An 18,563-nucleotide genomic window follows, 5' to 3' on the forward strand; every position below is an offset into this window, starting at 1 on the left:
GCTCGGACACTGACAAGCTGTGTGCTGGTCTATTGCTACTGAGAGGGACACACCCTAGTGCCGGCTGGTTTGTGGGTCACTTTTGTTGGGAAAGTTTGAATAAACGTTTGGAATCTCTCTTTTATTTTCTTCTTCTTCTGTTTGCTGGTATTGTTTTTGTTGTTGTTATTGCTGTTGCTTCTGTTTTTGTTGTTGTTGTTGTTGTTGTTGTTGTTTTTGTAGTTATTGTTGTTGTTGTTGTTGTTTTTGTAGTTGTTGTTGTTGTTGTTGTTCTTCTTCTTCTTCTTCTTCTTCTTCTTCTTCTTCTTCTTCTTCTTCTTCTTCCTCTTCCCCCTCCTCCTCCTTCTTCTTCTTCCTCTTCCTCTTCGTCTTCTTCTTCTTCTTCATCATCGTCATCTTCTTCTTCATCATCGTCATCTTCTTCTTCTTCATCATCGTCATCATCTTCTTCTTCTCCTCCTCCTCCTCCTTCTCGTTTTGTTTTGTTTTTTCCTTTTGCTTTCTTTAATTTCAAGACAAGATAAGGGGGGAGTTAGGGGAGGGTGCAGAGGGAGGGGGAGGCACTTACTTGCAGCACAATTAGGTCATATAAGTTTTCGAAGATTAGAGGTGTTACAAGAGAGCAAGAGAGTAACAAGCATAAAAAGAAGGAGGGGAGATAAGGACGATAGATGTTTGATAGGAAAGAAGAAGCAAACCACACCAGAGCACCCGCCAACCACCCATTGGTCTGGTAATAACAACAACTTGAACAAGTTCTTAGTTCTTGTAAAAGTTTTATGGCACTTGCAACACAATAAGGTCCTATAAGTGTCGAAGATTAGAAATGTTACATGTACAAGAGAGTAACAAACATTAAAAAGAAGGAGGGGAGATAAGGATGATAGATTTTTGATAGGAAAGAAGAAGCAAACCACACCAGAGCACCCGCCAACCACTCACAACTTGAACAAGAAAAACAAACCAAACTCCAACGACCCAAGTTAATTTTCAGCTTTTATTTATATTACATACATGTATATATATATATATATTATACATTTACACATAAAAGTTATTTGTTGATACGTCTGGACATCTTGACGTTTTTAGTTCAGTTTTAGTAAGAGTTTTACGGCACTTGCAACACAATAAGTCAATAATGTCATGTAAGTGCCGAAGAATAGATGTGTTACAAGAGAGTAACAAACACAAAAAAGGAGGGGAGATTAAGACAATACATGTAGATGTTTGATGGGAAAGAAAAAGCAAACTACACCAGAGCACCCGCCAACCACCCACGGCTATACTTCAAATACTTCAGATTTAGCGAAACCTGTACATGTAGTATGACTGATCTCTTCTTCCTCAACGCAGCCTGTTTCCCCCAAACACGCAAGGTCAGAGAAAAGAAGAAAAGTTTTTTTTTAGTTTTAGTAAGAGTTTTACGGCACTTGCAACACAATAAGGTCACATAAGTGCCGAAGACTAGAGGTGTTACAAGAGAGTAACAAAACACAACAAAAGAAGGAGGGGAGATAAAGACGATAGATGATTGATAGGAAAGAAGAAGCAACAATAACAGACACACAAGTATAACGACACACCAATACAGCAGACTAAGAAAATTATTATTTGCATGATTTTTTCTTACACAGTTACACAAATAGAATCAGAGTTTTCATAGTTAGTTACAACATTTGCAACACCATAAGGTCATGTAAGTGCCAAAGATTAGCGGTGTTACAAGAGAGTAACAAACACAATAAGGTCATGTAAGTGCCAAAGATTAGCGGTGTTACAAGAGAGTAACAAACACAATAAGGTCATGTAAGTGCCAAAGATTAGCGGTGTTACAAGAGAGTAACAAACACAAAAAAGGAGGAGAGATAAGGTCGATAGATGTTTGATAGGAAACAAGGAGGAAACCACACCAGAGCACCCGCCATCCACCCACAATCGGGGTTTGTGAATTGAGCACGGCCACATCAAGGCAAAGTATTACTTCACAGCCAAGAAATAGGTCCATGAGCAAAAGCAGTCGTGCCAGTCGTGCCAATACAGAGGAGTCCGCTTAAGCCGAGCAAAATCTGCAGGACGGCAGGATTTTCTTTAATGTAACCAGGTCTTCCGTTTATTAAATAGAAGTTCTGAAAAATCAAGGGATTTTATTTCCCTTTGGCTAGCTGCTCGGTTTATGCACACTCCACTGCATTTTGAACTTGCGCATATTATAATACATGTATTGGCAAATTTCTTGGAAAGCAATTTTGGGTACAGATAAAAAAAGATATATATTGATATATTTTTGTGCCTCCTTGATATATTCTTGTGCCTCCAACATATATATATTAAGTACATTTTAAAAATAATACATGTATATTATATCATCAATGTGTGACTCTCTATCTGCATCTGGGGGTAAATATTGATTTTCAGAAAAGTAGACGGTAACGTAACTTCTTCCTTACTTAAAGACGATATTTTAGAAATGCTCATAATTATGTTTAGAATGTGCTTTTTTACACACAGCACCACCAATTGTCATTATGGTTGTGATCAACAATGTTTGAGATTTTTTTTAATGTTTAACCCAGCTTGGTAGGTACACGCGTTAGAGTCAAACAGTGACGATAATATATCAACAAGACACATCATCATGAAACAAATGTGGGAAAGACAAGTCTCGTGTGATCTGGAAAGACGAGGCGATGAATAATACACAAAAATATGAAAGACAGCAGAGTTTTTCAACGAATGAAATCCAATACTGCGTAATATGACATTTTGTAGTGCTTTGGTAACAGTTCTACAGCATTTTTTTAGTATTAGTAACAGTTTTATGGCACTTGCAACACAATAAGGTCATACAAGTGCCAAAGACTAGAGGTGTTACAAGAGGGTAACAAATATAAAACAGAAGGAGGAGAGATCAGGACGATAGATATTTGATAGGAAAGAAGGAGCAAACCACACCAGAACACCTGCCAACCACCCACTGCCCAAGACAAGAGGTGTTACAAGAAAGTACTGACAACACAATAAATCGTAAGGCTTTTTTTTTTTTGCCAAAGATCAGAGCACACAAAGCGACAATGAGAATGAGAAGACTCTCCAAGAACATGCTAACAAACAGAACAAAAGCTCCAAAGATCATAAATGAAGATCAGAACAAGCAAAACCGAGGCGATGGAAATGGAAATCAGCAAATCATCAGACTCAGACCCCTAAACATCAGTCGACAACAGCAAAGTCAAGGGAGTAGAAGAGTTCAAATACCAGGGAAGTGCGTTCGCCCAAGACGGAAAGATGGTCAAAACAATAGAAGCCAGAATAAAAAATGGTCAATATTGCATGTAACACACCATCTGACCCTATTTCCTTCACAACCCAACATCACGGTGGACATAAAGCACCGATTTATCAACATAGAAGTCCTTACAGGGAATCAGACTTACTCTGCTCACCTCTCTAGCCTCAAAAGCACAAAGTCTGCATTGACTATCAAGGCACCCCGGAAAATGCAGTTAACAAGAGAATGAGAAACATACGAAAGAAGTAGAGGAAAATGACGATAGTAAAGATGAGGAAAGAAAAAAAGCAGCAGTTCCCTGTGTGTTGTTCCGGCACAGTATGAGCATGACATTGATAAATCTGTAATTTACCAATGGACACTATTTCTTTCACAACCCAACATCACGGTGGACACAAAGCACCGATTTATCAACAGCATCTTCATACCGATACTTTGTTACCAAGCCCAAACATGGACTACAACAAAGAGCAATCGAAGCAAAATCAACGTCTTGTAAATGAGATGCTTTCCACACAAAAAATTAACCATCACAAGAAGAGAGAGGGTGAGAAACGAGACCTCTGTCCTGAGAACTAGATGGCACAGCTCCCTGCTTACAATACATAGATAGACAAGCAACAAATTAAACGGTTTGGGCATCTGACAAGACTACAACTAGACAGTATAGAGGTGAAAGCACACAACCAGAAATCAGACAGGAACAGAAAAAAGAGTAGACCCAGGAAGTTTTAGTTTTAGTAAGGTTTCACGGCGCTCGCAACTGCATGAGGTCATATGAGCGCCAAGGGGTGGATGTCAACAGAGAATTCCTTACAGGGAATCAGACTTACTCTGCTCACCTCTCTAGCTTCAACAGCACAAAGTCTGCTTCGACTATCAAGGCACCCCAACGCCTATATTAAAAATGTAGATAGGACACTGAGGTCTCAATATACATATATAGGGAAACAGATTGAGTCATTTGTTGCCCTCAGGTGTATCAAGTAGTAGGAACTGTCAGTGGCATCCCCCCCCCCCCCCCCAACTTTAAACCAGACAAACCACTGAAAGGCAATACATACATGATACATGAAACATATTTTTACAATTGATACCACCAAAAATTACAATCTCACTCACATGAAACATATTTTTCCTATTGATACCACCAAAAATTACCATCTCACTCGGATTCAAACCTCAAACACTAGAGATTGGGTCAAAGTCAAGCCAGCCACAAAATAGACACGGAGAAGGCATTCTAATGAAGTCATTGAGACAAAAAACATGGCACTCGCTCGAGGAAATAAAAGGACATCGGTGAAATAACAGCGTTTTTAAAACTGCCGAAACAAGCAATTCCACCGGGCTGTATGACAGTCTTTGATCAGTTTCGCTGCATCAACAAACAAACCACTTTGATCAAAGCCACTTGGACACAAGCTATGAAACGATTACGGTAAAGGTCTATTTGTGGAATTTGAGGTCCCCCTTCTAAAAATAAGTTTACAATTGTCTTGTGCCCCTGATGCAGACCTGCCAATCTACGAAATCTACAAATCAGGATCTCAAGGGGGAAAAATTTGGATCTGGGGAAAATGATATGGAACAACGACAAATCACCAGGGTGACTGCCAAGCCAACTTAAAAATTTATCTTGGGTGTACATAAGGCATGAAGGCAGAGTTAGTTTTTAGAAAAATCTGGCGCAACAGAAGGAATAAAAAAAAAACGGGATACATGCGATCAAAATCAGGATACTTGAGATTTGGGGCAAAAAAAATCAGGATATCCCGATTAAATCGCGATGAGTGGCAGGTCTGATGATGTCATAGCCACACTCACGTTAGCTCCACAGAGAAAGGACACCATACATGAGCATATTAGGTCAAATAAGTTCAGAATGGAGACATCAACTAGACCTTTGCTGAAAAAGCAAGTAGTAAAACATTGAATGTAGTAACACTACCACTCTATACAAACAGAATTACTAAAACCGGATCTAAAACAAAAGTCTATTTTGTGTTCAACTGTACAATAAATAATACTCGTTAGATAAAAGACCTCAAATATAGAAGCCTTTTTCATTTCAACGACACAGAGAGAGCCCACATCCAAACCATTTCTTATACTCAAAAACATTTGTGAAGCGTGCTGACAAAATGAGTTACTTCTCGGATCCAAACCTTATAGAAATAGATGCATCACACGCTTTTAGGTGTAGTTTTTACATTTTATTAGTATGGAATAATAAAAGGCACGTTATACAAAAAGAACATGGCATCAATAGAAAACCTACTAATCTAACCCTATAGTGTCGACCTTTGGCCAATATTTCCGTTCGTGGATTGCGAGAAGTAACTCATTTTGTCGGCACACTTCACATTTGACATGTGGACATTCAGAGTCACAGACTACAGTGGGGTCAAACATTCGTGGTGCAACTTATTCTCAAATATCTCTTCAACGGGTGAAACAATGCCACCAATAATTTGCACAGCAATTTTTATCAATTCGTCTTAACTTAATCACATTTTTCCACACCAACTAAGGCTTGATTAAAAAACTTTTCTTAATAAATTTTTATAATATACTAAAATCTCGATCACACGAAAAATATGATTTTTCAGAGCACTTCCCACTTCTCGCACACATTTTTCATACACATATACGCATATATGGCCTACGTCAAAGCTTGCCAATGACACTTTTTCGGGACAAAACTTCTAACAAGAAATTACTTTTATTGTGAACATATCTTTGCCCTACAGGTACCACAACATACGTTCAATAACACGCATAATGTTGCCATTACAAAAAAATGCCATCGACTGGGATTTTAAATTAATATTTAAGGAATTTTCTATAATACAGTGCGCAGGAGTTTGAAAAAATATTCACTTGTTAAGACAAATTGATGCAAGTCATTGTGCAAAAGCAGGAGTTTGAAAAAATATTCGATAGGTAAGGAGATATTGGTGTAAGTTGTGCAATGCATTTTTGACCGACTATAACACTTGCTCAGCACACTTTTACAATCTTTAAAGTCATACTGTCCACAACCTGCAAACCAATACTTACACACATTACTACATCTCTAAAAGCCGGACGCACATTTAACCAGCCACTCAACATCTGAACAAATTTTTACAATCGTATAAAACGTACGTTCGGTTGCTTGAGCAGAGACAAGAACACAGATACAATAACAATCAATCAGTTTCAGGAAAATGTTGTTTTTGTAAAGTGTTTTACGGCGCTCGCAACTGCATAAGGTCATATGAGCGCGCGGGACATACCTAATATTTTCAGTTGGTAGGAAATTTTGCATTTTGCCCAGGTGGCGGCCGAAGCCTACTCTTATCGATTTTAGACCACCAAGGGATCTTTAACGTGCGCAACTTGCACAAGGGCCCTCTGAGATTTTTCGCCCTTGTCCGAGAAGGCTAGGTGTAGATCTTTCCTACCAGAAGATCAGGGGTGTGGCTGAAAGACAGCAGTAAGAAGAAGCCAAGGAGTAGCAGTAGAAAGGCTGCAGAAAGAGTCAGGAGCCCAGAGGAGGGGGCAAAGGAGGTGAGGGGGTGGGGACAGAAAGTGGAAATGAAAGCAGACAACAGAACATTGCTAGAGAGCAGGAAATGAGGTGAAAGGAGACAAATTTAGAGAAGAAAATTTTTCTGTCGCTACCCGGATTCGAACCCGGGACCTTTCGAAGGAGAGGCCAACACCTTAACCTCTAGGCCACGAGAGCCCCCTTTTCAGGAAAAAGGAAGACTGATAGACAGAAACAAAACCTAAAGAGTCAAGAAATAGTACTTACCAACTTACCCGAAGCACCCTCCAATCACCCAGTCTTAAAAAGTCAAATATTCGAACCAGCCACACAGTACCAAAACATTTCTGTACAATCTTAAAAGTGGCATGATCAACCAAACGCTCAGTACACTTACAATACTCATTATCAGACCACATTTTTTACTAATTCGGAAAACACATTCTCTGAAACAATTTAATACAATACAGACACAGAGAGAAATTGTTTTGTTTTAGTAGCACAGAGAGAAAGCAAAAACTTTTGTTTGAATAAACGGAAACACATCGACAAAAACAACAGTCATTTAATTTTGGGAGAAAGTAAGGACAGACAGAAAGGAAAGAAAAGATGTCGGATCCACCAGTGGTGCCCTCCAAACACTCACAAGAAAGCATGCATCATTTCCCAGAAAAACCGATGTCATAACTATAAAGTACTGTGAATGTTTCATTAAAAAAAGCTGTGTCTGCAGGTAAAGCTTCTAAAATTAAACAGAACACATTAAATCTTTTTCTAAAAGCATCTTAAAAAAGCCATTTAAATCTTTAAAGACGTAGCAGGCACATATTATGTCTGACCAGTAATAGCAGACCACAGGCAACATTGACGCGCATTTCAAACCATCATACACAAATCAAAAGTACGACTTTGCACGTGTTATAGAGAGGCAAGTTTTTGCTTGCGTTTACTATAAGAAATTCAGATAACAGAAAGCAGAACAGAAAAATCTATGTGGTTAGCAAAGTATAGGGCGGCTTGAACAGTTGTGGAATGAGCGTAACGCACATCCTCAGATAGTTAAATAAGAATACAGCTGACTCACATAAAATCCCTAAACAGTGAAAGAAACAGAACAGGTTTTTCAAATAAGGAGAAGATAAAATTTGTTTTCAAAATTATTTAAAAAGGTGTTTCAATTAAAAAGCAGCTGACTCAGATAAAATCCAAGTCCACCGGTACTAAAGATATCTTCACATTCCACCACAGACGTTCAGACATTATCAGAGACTTCTTTTAGAAAATGCTGAATTTACAGCCAACAACAATCAACCCGCACATATTCAAATATACATAAATTTTATTTAAGCAAAGAAAAACACAATGACATAATAAATAATGGTAATTTGTAACAAGGGAAGCAGTCGGCCAATAGATGTCTCTGTATCGCTCCTACAGCCAGCAGACAGCTAATAGATGTCTCTGTATCGCTCCTACTGCCAGTAGACAGCCAATAGATGTCTCTGAACCGCTCCTACTGCCAGTAGACAGCCAATAGATGTCTCTGAACCTCTCCTACTGCCAGTAGACAGCTAATAGATGTCTCTGGACCGCTCCTACTGCCAACAGACAGCTAATAGATGTCTCTGTATCGCTCTTACAGCCAGTAGAAAGCCAATAGATGTCTCTGTACCGCTCCTACTGCCAGTAGACAGCTAATAGATGTCTCTGTATCGCTCCTATTGCCAGCAGACAGCTCATAGAATCAGATGTCTCTGTATCACCCCTGCTGCCAGCAGACCGGTAAGTGATGTCTATGTGTCGTTTGAACGTCCAGTAGACAGGGAAGAGACACCTCTGTGCCTCATCGGTACTGCCAGTTTGGGTATCCAGTTGTCCGTTCTGTCCGGCCTGTAACGGCTGAGACGCTCCATAAGGCACAGGTCAGAAATCTGTCGGCGTAAAGATATTTTCAGTAAGAATTTTACTGAACTTGCAACACAAATTTGTCATATGATTATTGAGGGTTAGAGGTGTTACAAGAGAGTAACATACAAAGAACAAAAGAAGAAGGAGATAAGGACAACAGATGTTTGATAGGAAAGAAGGAGCAAACCACACCAGAGCACTCGCCAACCACCCACTGCAGTAAAGAAAAGTAAGTCGACACAATAACAATTTGTTGGTACAGGGAAAAAGTAAGACAGAAACAACAGTGGGGAACAAAAGAAGAATTGTCGACCAAAGGTGCCCCACAAAGGTGCCCCACAAAGATGCCCACAAAGATGCCCACAAAGGTGCCCCACAAAGGTGCCCCACAAAGATGCCCACAAAGGTGCCCCACAAAGGTGCCCCACAAAGGTGCCCCACAAAGATGCCCATTGGGCAGTCGAAATGTGTAACTAAATGACAGAATGAGCTATGAGCCAAATGTTATGTTTTGTTTTAGTAGAGGCTTTACAGCCAGAAGATTAGAGGTGTTACAAGAGAGTAACAAACATAAAAAAGAAGAAGGGGACATAAGGAAGACAGATGTTTGATAGGAAAGAAGAAGCAGACCACACCAGAGCACCCACCAACCACCCGCCGGCCACATGTGATGTGGCATTTTGGTAATATAATACTATGGACATCAGATTAAATAGGAAAACAGTGTTTATTTCACTGCTTTGGTTCCAAAGTTAAAGTCACTTGAGGTTGGGGAGCCAAAAACAACCAGTGGTGAGAAAATCAACGTCTTGTCCAAGATTGTTTTAGTAAAAATTTTACGGCACTTGCAACACAATAAGGTCACATAAATGACCAAAGATTAGAAGTGTTCCAAGAGAGTAACAAACATTTTTAAAAAGAAGGAGGAGAGATAAGGACGATAGAGATAGATGTTTGTATTGACATAGGAAAGAAAGAGCAAACCGCACCAGAGCACCCGCCAACCACCCACTGGGAACAGCTGAGCAATACGAACACAGCACTGTCGCTACACAAACAACAGTTGTTACCTACCACCTATGACGATGAAGCGTTTGTTCCTTTGTACCCCTGTCCTGACACACGTCCGGTCCTCTTGCTTTTCATGGGGGTACCTCCAGGACTCCTGAAGGGGGGGGGGGACAAACAGTTGAGTAAATCATCAATTTTTTTTTAGTAAGAGTTTTACGTCACTTACAACACAGTAAGGTCATTTAGGTGCCGAAGATAAGAGGCGTTACAAGAGAGGTTTGTTTGTTTTTTTTCTAATAGAGGGTTTTACGGCGCTCGCAACTGCATAAAGTTATATGAGCGCCAAGGGGTGGGTGTCAACAGAGAAGTCCTTACAGGGAATCAGACTTACTCTGCTCACCTCTCTAGCTTCAACAGCACAAAGTCTGCTTCGACTATCAAGGCACCCCGGAAATAGCGGGTCAAAAGAGTGTGACAAACATACAAAAGAAGTAGAGGAAAATGACAATAGTAAGGATTAGGAAAGAAAAAGCAGCAGTTCCCTGTTGTAGATCAGGCACAGTTATGAGCGTGACATGAGTCAGCCCATTTACAATTCTACCGTGTTTGAACGAGATATGTCCCCCCCTTTGGGAATGGCCTAAAGACACTAGTCAGTGGCACTGCCCCAGGGGGTGGTTACAAGAGAGTAACAAACACGAAAAAAAAGAAGGTGAGTTTAGTCTTAGTAGAGGTTTTACGGCGCTCGCAACTGCATAAGGTCATATGAGCGCCTGAAGATTAGAGTAGTTACAAGAGAGTAACAAACATAAAAAAGAAGAAGGGGAGATAAAGACGATAGATGTTTGATAGGAAAGAAGGTGCAAACCACACCAGAGCACCCGCCAACCACCCACAAGTAAATTAGAGTAAAAAGAAGAACATTAACTTATAACTATCATTTAGAGATGGGGAAAAAAGAGAGACAGATAGACAGACAGACAGACAGACAGACAGACAGACAGACAGACAGACAGACAGACGGACAGACGGACAGACGGACAGACGGACAGACGGACAGACGGACAGACAGACAGACAGACAGACAGAAACAGGAGAAGGAAAGAACAAAAGTAGGGCCACCCACGGGCATCATCCAGCCACATGCAGTAAGTTCTTTTTTATTCTTTTTTTTTAAAGTTGAGATTTTACAGCGCTCACAACTGCATAACCTCATATGAGCGCCAAGGGGTGGATGTCAACAGAGAAGTCCTTACAGGGAATCAGGCTTACTCTGCTCATCTCTCTATCATTTTGACAGACTGCTATGCAAAGCGTACAGATCGGATTAACAAGTAAATTTCCTCTTTGGAAAGTGGTGGCACAGAGTTCCCCACGTCGTATGGATACGATCGTAAAACAAAACATACGGAGAGGGCTAAATCCACTCCACCCTTGCCCTATTTAAAAATAAAAAACTCTGAACTGAAAACCCCTGCAATGAGGATTCAAACAAAGATCATTCATACCATGGTTCAACATGATAACAACTCAGCCGCTAACCACATATCCCTGTCAGAGTGTGAACATACATGGCCCTATAAACATATTAACAGACAAATACAGCCCTGCACATTTTTTAGTAAGAGTTTTATGGAACTAGCAACACAATAAGGTCTTTGTTTTGTTTTAGTAGAGGTTTTACGGCGCTTGCAACAGCATAAGGTCAAATGAGCGGCAGAAGATTAGAGGTGTCACAAGAGAGTAACAAACAAAAAAGAAAAAGGGGAGATAAGGACGATAGATGTTTGAAAGGAAAGAAGGAGCAAACCACACCAGAGCACCCGCCAACCACCCACTGCCCTGCATTGATAAAGTACTTATCCTTGATCGATGAAAAGTACAAATTCCAGAAAGACACGGACGTAAGACAGTTACCTTTGTAGAGTTGTGCGTTTGAGGACATTACGGATGTCGACCACGTTACTGTCGCTGAGGAAGAGAAAAACACAACACATTGAACTGTCAGTCAGATCTTACACAGGTTATAATAATAATAATGGTATTTATATAGCGCATATCCAGGCTCAAGAGCATGATCTATGCGCTTTACAACTATTATTACCCCAGCAGACCCTCTGAGAACACTCAGAAACATTCTCGGCTTCCGCGGAAGCATACAGTGCAAGCTGCAGATTTCACGCGCTCAAACACTATCAAACTGACAAGATCGTTCACTGTCTATAGCTGGGTACCCATTTCCATATATAACTAGCTGGGCCCCCTTTCGATAAAAGGAATGATCGGAGCATTAACATTAACTGAAAGTCATTGGCCTACTATATTTACACTCTACTGGAATGGAGCAATAAATCTTGAGAGATGCAAAAAATTAGAAGGTCTACATATATACTCTCAAAACAAAATGCGCCTCGCGAAATATCACTTCCGGATTTTCTAAAATTACAGAGACAGAAGCGTCGGCCTACAAAAGCGATCGGCGAAATAAACAAATTTAGCTTTTTGCAGCAAAACCGTCTCAAAACTTAAAAAACCAAGGGCGTCATGATCTGGGGAATATTTTAAAGAATTTTTTGGCGAAACCCGCATGTCGATCGATGCAGCCATTAAACAGCCTTTTGAATAGCAAAATGCGGCCACCACAAATAGATAATAGATAATAGATTGTAAAACAACAAAGAGATACAGTAAGATTGTCAGTAAAACTGCCACCCATTGTCGAGTAGAAAAGTGGTTGCCCTAGACAGGTGGACATCTTAGAGTAGGAAGTGGTCATTTGTACAGGTAATTGTCTTGTACAGGTGGTCATTAGAGCAGTTTCAGAGGGACACATTAACCCTATCCGTACGTCGTGTTTTACTTTCGTACCCATACGACGCGGGGAACTCTGTGCCATCATTTTCAAAAGAGAAAATTCACTTGTTAATCCGATCCGTATGCTTTGCATAACAGTCTGTCAAAATGACTTTTTGAAAAATACAAAAAATTTCAAAGAGATCGTACTAGAAATATTCTAAAATGGGAAGAATACAACCCCGAGGGTACAAAATGATGGATGGGTTAAACTGCCATCCATTGTCAAGAAGCAAAGTGGTTGCCCTAGACAGGTGGACATCTTAGAGTAGGAAATGGTCATTTGTACAGGTGATTGTTTTGTACAGGTGGTCATTAGAGCAGTTTCAGAGGGACACATTAAATGCTAAGAAAAAAAAGTCTAAAAACACCGTTCAGAAAAATCAATCTTCAGACAAAGTGTTATCACACAAAACTCGAGTAATCACAGCATTTTTGTTTTAGTAGAGGGTTTTACGGCGCTCGCAACTGCATAAGGTCATATGAGCGCCAAGGGGTGGATGTCAACAGAGGAGTCCTTACAGGGAATCAGACTTACTCTGCTCACCTCTCTAGCCTCAACAGCACAAAGTCTGCTTCGACTATCAAGGCACCCAAAAATAAGGGGTCACAAGAGGCTGACAAACACACAAAAGAAGTAGAGGAAAACGATGATAGTAAGGAATAGGAAAGAAAAAGCAGCAGTTCCTCGTTGCAGTTCAGGCACAGTTATGAGCATGACATTGATGAATCAGCCAATTTACAATTACAATTCTACTCTGCATAAGAACATAGTAAAGGTCCCCCCTTTGGGAATGGCCTACCTAAAGACACTTCAGTTAGTAGCAGATAACATTTGGTCACTTTTAAGCACAAGGGGGCTATCCCGAAAAATGCTGTTTTGAGAAAATCAAAGGTAGAGTTTTTGTTCGGTTTCATTAAAAGACAAGGAGAGTTTTCTCTTTAACCAAACAAATATACACACTAGTGAAACCAAACTTCTCCTGTAGGTAGAACAATGCCCACTTTTGGAGTAGGTCAAGATTTCTAGAAACCCCTGAAATCTGGGTTAGCCCGCTTGTCCTTAAAAGCGACCATTTGAGATTGACTACTTACCCAGGACTCTCATTCTCCTTCTGACTCGCGTCACCTTCAGCACTGTCATCGTGACTCTTGGTGGCGTGCGACGTTTTCCTCAGCGACACGCGCTGCAGCGCTGCCAGAGTGACCATGGGCTGTTTGCTGGGCGCAAGTGGCTGAGGACGAAACAGATCGGATTTATAAACAGGGTTCCTGCCATGAACTCCCCACCAAACTCAAGGAGATTTCAAGGAGAAATTTTTAAAATTCAAGCAGATTTGGTCAAGAAATTCATGCCGTTTTCGACGGCGCACTCGCATCCTGAAAGCATATTTCCGAAAGATAGACCTGCACTTGTCCAAAAGGAATCATAGTTACGATTGTCCTTCAAAAATGTTGTTCAAGTCCGAACCAGCGAAATTCAAAGAGTTTTCGAGGAGGTTTCTCAAATTCAAGGAGTTTTCAAGGACCCCTTGAATTCAAGGGGGCCGCTGGAACGCTGCATAAACTACTGAAAAAAATTTCAACTTGCAAAACCTTCTCATAAAGATTATTTCAACAACCCCACCCTCCAACCTTTGTGGAAAATCTAAGTTATGCAGACTTACCAACACCTTCAAGATAAAAAATAGGAGCTTTCCACAGAATCCTTTTAAAAAACTTGGAGTTTCACAATTTATCCAACAAATCCAACAAAGAAAAAGTTCCATGCAAACTCTAATCCAACGTAATAACGCACAAAAGTTGACATTTGATCTAATCAAATCTTGGGAACGTCCGTCTTCTACGAAGCGATGGAAAACAAGTGAGGCTTCCGTTTACAAGCAGTGCGCACTAATTTCACAATGACTTGACGACCAATTGCTTTGAGTCCATTCATTGAATGGGTACCCAGCTAGTCTCACATATTTACCAACCTCCCGGAACTTCCCCCAATGTGTCCCTTGTGTGACTATGCATATGAGACTGTGGATCATCACCTGTTCCACTGCACAGCCCTAAATGACATCAGAGCTACCCTTCTCCCTCCGAGACCTAACATTGACAACACACTCTATGGAACTTTACAGCAACTGCAGCAAACCTGCACTTATCACTACATGGCATTGGACAGAGGGGCGAGAGCCCAGCAGTTGCTGGATCGATAACAACAACAACAACATCTACCAACCTTGGCAGCGAGGTTTCCACCCTCGTTGACCGGTGACCGCTGGACGGGGCCACCTGTCCTCTTGAGCTTCACGCTCCTCAGCGCCTCAGCGGTGATCTCAGGCACCGGAGTCCTGCCGAGCCCCTGCGACAGAAAAATGATCAACTGATGAGGAACAGACAGACAAGTGGCGTGTAGTCCATGGCACGGGAGGTGTGCAGCAGACCTGTTTGTTTTCGTTCGTGTCAACTGCCATGCTAGACACAGACTTGGAAAAATAGATGACAGGTGACAGGAAAAGAACAAGATAATATTAATACAGTTTAAGGGGGGGAGGGGGGTTAAGAGTATCCAAAGACTCAGATTCTGAGAAACTTTTAAAATCTTTGTCCGTAAGAAATCAGGGACGACTGAAGTTGGCAAAAGAAGAAACAAAACAAAAACAAGCAAAACAGAAGAAATGCGCTGTAAAAACTTCCACAAACAGGTGATGTGAACAAACAGGTGATGTAAATAGACAAAGATGATATGTGAGGCAGTGTGGTGGAATCAGGCGCTCACCAAAATACTGAAATTGGAGAAACAGGCATTTTTCTGCAAGTATGGAAATTTTTATCCAATTTCTATTTTTTGGCTTAACTGCTTTTATGTCCATATCAAAACACATAATTTCCATGTGAATTTTACTGAAAAACTGAAAAACGATTAAATGCACAAAATGTGTCATTTTTCAGTTTTCAAAGACTCTGTAGCTATTGGAGTTACCAAACTTTGGCAGTTATTTTCTCGTTAATTTCAACACTGAAACCAGACGACCTCACCTCCTTCAATCGCAAATACCTTGAGTTCTATTTCAGATAAATGGATGTTTATTTCATTGCAAGCAAGGCAAATAAATCAGCTTTCAGACGATACCAATAACTCCACATGCCAAAAAATAGACGAGCGCCTGATTCCGCCGCATCATGACACATATAATGTTTTTTTCAAGAGCATTCAAGTAGAGAAACCGGTGACAAACAACGACCTCCAACATCTATGCCCCCATCGACACAATTTAGATCATCATTTAGGAGGTGGGCTTTTGACTCTGCCAGTCAGGGTCAACCCAGCCTGAGAGGGATACAACATCCCAGCAGAAAGACGAAGATACTCGATACAAATGTGAGGCAATGTGGTGGAATCAGGCTCTCGTCAATTTTTGGGCATGTAGAGTTATTGGTATCATCGTAAAGCTTGTTCTCTTGTCTTTATTTGGATGAAGAAAATATCCAGAGGTAGGGGTCACTTGTTTTCAGAGGTAAAATTAGTGAGAAAATGGCGGCCAAAGATTAGTTATTTCCTTAGCTAAAGAGTCTGTGATAACTGAAAATTTACTTTTTTTTGCCTTTAATCAACATTTTTAGAAAAATCCGCACAGACATTAGTTCTTTAATGGGCATGAAAGGTGTTGAGCCAAAAAACAAAAATTTGATAAACATTCACAAACCAGCGGAAAAATGCAAGTTTCTTCACTTTGATTATTTTGACGAGAGCCTGATTCCACCATGCTGCCTCACAAATTTTCTCCTCACTTGGGAATTGATCTCAGGTCTCCTGTGTGCGACAGTGATCCAATATCTGCAGCAGATTCTTCACTTGAAGAAGTAAAAATGTTGGCCACAAGCCACTATAATAAGCATTCCACATGACATGAACAAAAAACAAACTTGATGTTCACTCACCCTCCTTTTCTTCATGACCTCATCCTTCGTCTGAGCACCTGTCTTCAACCTTCGAATCACAGGCCTAAAAGAGGGTGGGGGTGGAGGAGGAGGAGGAGGAGGAGGAGGGGGTGGGGGAGGCGGGGCTGGTGCGGTTGTGCTGGATACGAGCAGATCAGGAAGGGCGTAGTCTTTGCCACTCGCCTCCTCGCTCACAAATGACGAAACCTCGGACACAGACGGCCCACGAGAATGAGCCCCGGAGTCCGACTCGGTGCAGCTCAACAACCTGAACAAGTAATGGAGATAAGAAAAGACTTTAGTACACACAGAGATGCTAACTACACATGATTTTTTTTACTGAACTTTTTCGGACAGCCATCTTTGAAAGAAAACAGTTGCGTAACTGTCATCATACAAGACACACACAGACAGAAAAATGATGTTTCTAACCTTATGGCTTAAGCAACTTATGCTACAGCAAAATTTCTTAGATCTAGATATTAAATCAGTAAACGCCAACGAACTCATGCCACTCTCGAACTGAAACAAATCCACAAATTTGACCCAACGGCACTCCGTTAATTTTCCATACTTCCACAGTTCTGTAGGTGGCTTGTTTGCATATCATACGCCAATTTTTCTTTTTTCGGATTTCTGTAGACTTACAGAAAAACGACATCACTGAGTACACAATACTCTCTGGCTAAAATTCCACCACTTACAATCCCCGCTGTAATTAGAAAATAGAATTATTACAACACAAAGTCACGCCTGAGATCCCACTTTGAAGGAGAACACTTGACAAGACCTCACATTTTCCTTGCTGCGAAGCACAGGGATCTTTAGCAGAGGCTACTGTATACCACTTCTATCATTTCCTTTTGCTGTTGTAGTAATATCGCGGACATGCTGTCTCACATCCAAATGACAAAGAGAATGACTTGGAAGTTGTTTCAAACCAGGCTTTGCCAACTGTTCCAAAGCCCAATCAGGGATACTAAGCGCTATAACATCACATTATGTTCATCATCATCCGTTGCCTTGCCGACTAGCGTGGCCAATCATGGACCTCCACTTCCATCTGTCTTGCGCTGCAGCAATGGTGTCTGTTGTTCTAGTTCTTGCTGCTCCCAGCCATGTTGTAACTACTTTCTATTTCTATTGTGTACTAATTGGTTTTGGTCCAGTGTAAGAAACAAGGCTCTCAAATTATCAATAGCCCAGTAATGGAGGGTTCCTGAAAATTCTGGACAGCTGGCAAGCCCGCATAACCAATACTGATCTCTAACAGCAAATATGCACCGCTAGCTAAGTTGATAACATACCGGACTATGGAGCAGATGGCCTTGGTTTAAATCCCAAAACAAGACATTCTCAACTTGGTTTGGGGAGTTTTGGTTCAGGCTTAGAAGATGGTGTTGATAGGGGCGTTAAACCTATACCATTTACCATTTTTATAGAAGATGGGTGTTAAATTTGGAAGTTCTGTCTCTTAATATCTTTACAGTGTTGAAAGGGGCTTTATACCCACATATTGAAGACGTTCCCCCCCATAGTATGACACTCTTACACTTTCCTTGCCTCCAAACATATCAAGATCTGAAGGGTGGGAAGTAGCTCTATGTCTACCACCAAGGCAAAGCGACGTCATGCATTCTGCTTCATATCCCCTGGGGGCGGGACTACTGACTGAAGTGTCTTTAGGCCATTCCCAAAGGGGGGGACATTAATATGTTGTTATGCACAATAGAATTGTAAATTGTAAATGGGCTGGTTCATCAATGTCGTGCTCATAACAATGCCTCAACTGCAACAGGGAACTGCTGCTTTTTCTTTCCTAATCCTTATTATCGTCATTTTTCCTCTACTTCTCGTGTATGTTTCCGGGCCTCGATAGTCAAACCCAACTTTGTGCTGTTGAAGCTCTAGAGAGGTGAGCAGAATGTTAGCCTGATTCCCTGTAAAGACTTCTCTGCTGACATCCACCCCTTGGCACTCATATGACCCTATGCAGTTGCGAGCGCCGTAAAACCTGTACCAAAAAAGAAA

General features: G+C 40.9%; 1 protein-coding gene across 1 annotated transcript; it reads right to left on the bottom strand.

Moving 5' to 3' along the window:
• Positions 1 to 7,744: 7,744 nt before the first annotated feature.
• LOC101849982 (proline-rich protein 11) lies at positions 7,745 to 16,637 on the bottom strand. The gene is made up of 6 exons (XM_035971168.1): positions 16,533 to 16,637; positions 14,830 to 14,952; positions 13,695 to 13,834; positions 11,664 to 11,717; positions 9,810 to 9,900; positions 7,745 to 8,758 (listed from the first exon to the last, which is right to left on the bottom strand). The coding sequence occupies exons 1-5, from the start codon at positions 16,545 to 16,547 to the stop codon at positions 9,813 to 9,815; spliced, it is 420 nt and encodes a 139-aa protein (XP_035827061.1). The 5' UTR covers positions 16,548 to 16,637; the 3' UTR covers positions 7,745 to 8,758; positions 9,810 to 9,812.
• Between the last annotated feature and the right edge of the window lie 1,926 nt (positions 16,638 to 18,563).

This window comes from Aplysia californica, unplaced genomic scaffold (genome assembly GCF_000002075.1).
Source record: "Aplysia californica isolate F4 #8 unplaced genomic scaffold, AplCal3.0 scaffold00015, whole genome shotgun sequence".
NCBI lineage: Eukaryota > Metazoa > Mollusca > Gastropoda > Aplysiida > Aplysiidae > Aplysia > Aplysia californica.

Excerpts from the sequence above, each read along its gene's own strand:
- LOC101849982 (XM_035971168.1), bottom strand. Across the intron at positions 13,835-14,829 it reads GTGGAAACCTCGCTGCCAAG|CCACTTGCGCCCAGCAAACA; the intron begins GTTGGTAGATGT and ends TTTCGTCCTCAG. Across the intron at positions 11,718-13,694 it reads AAGGAGAATGAGAGTCCTGG|CGACAGTAACGTGGTCGACA; the intron begins GTAAGTAGTCAA and ends TCTCTTCCTCAG.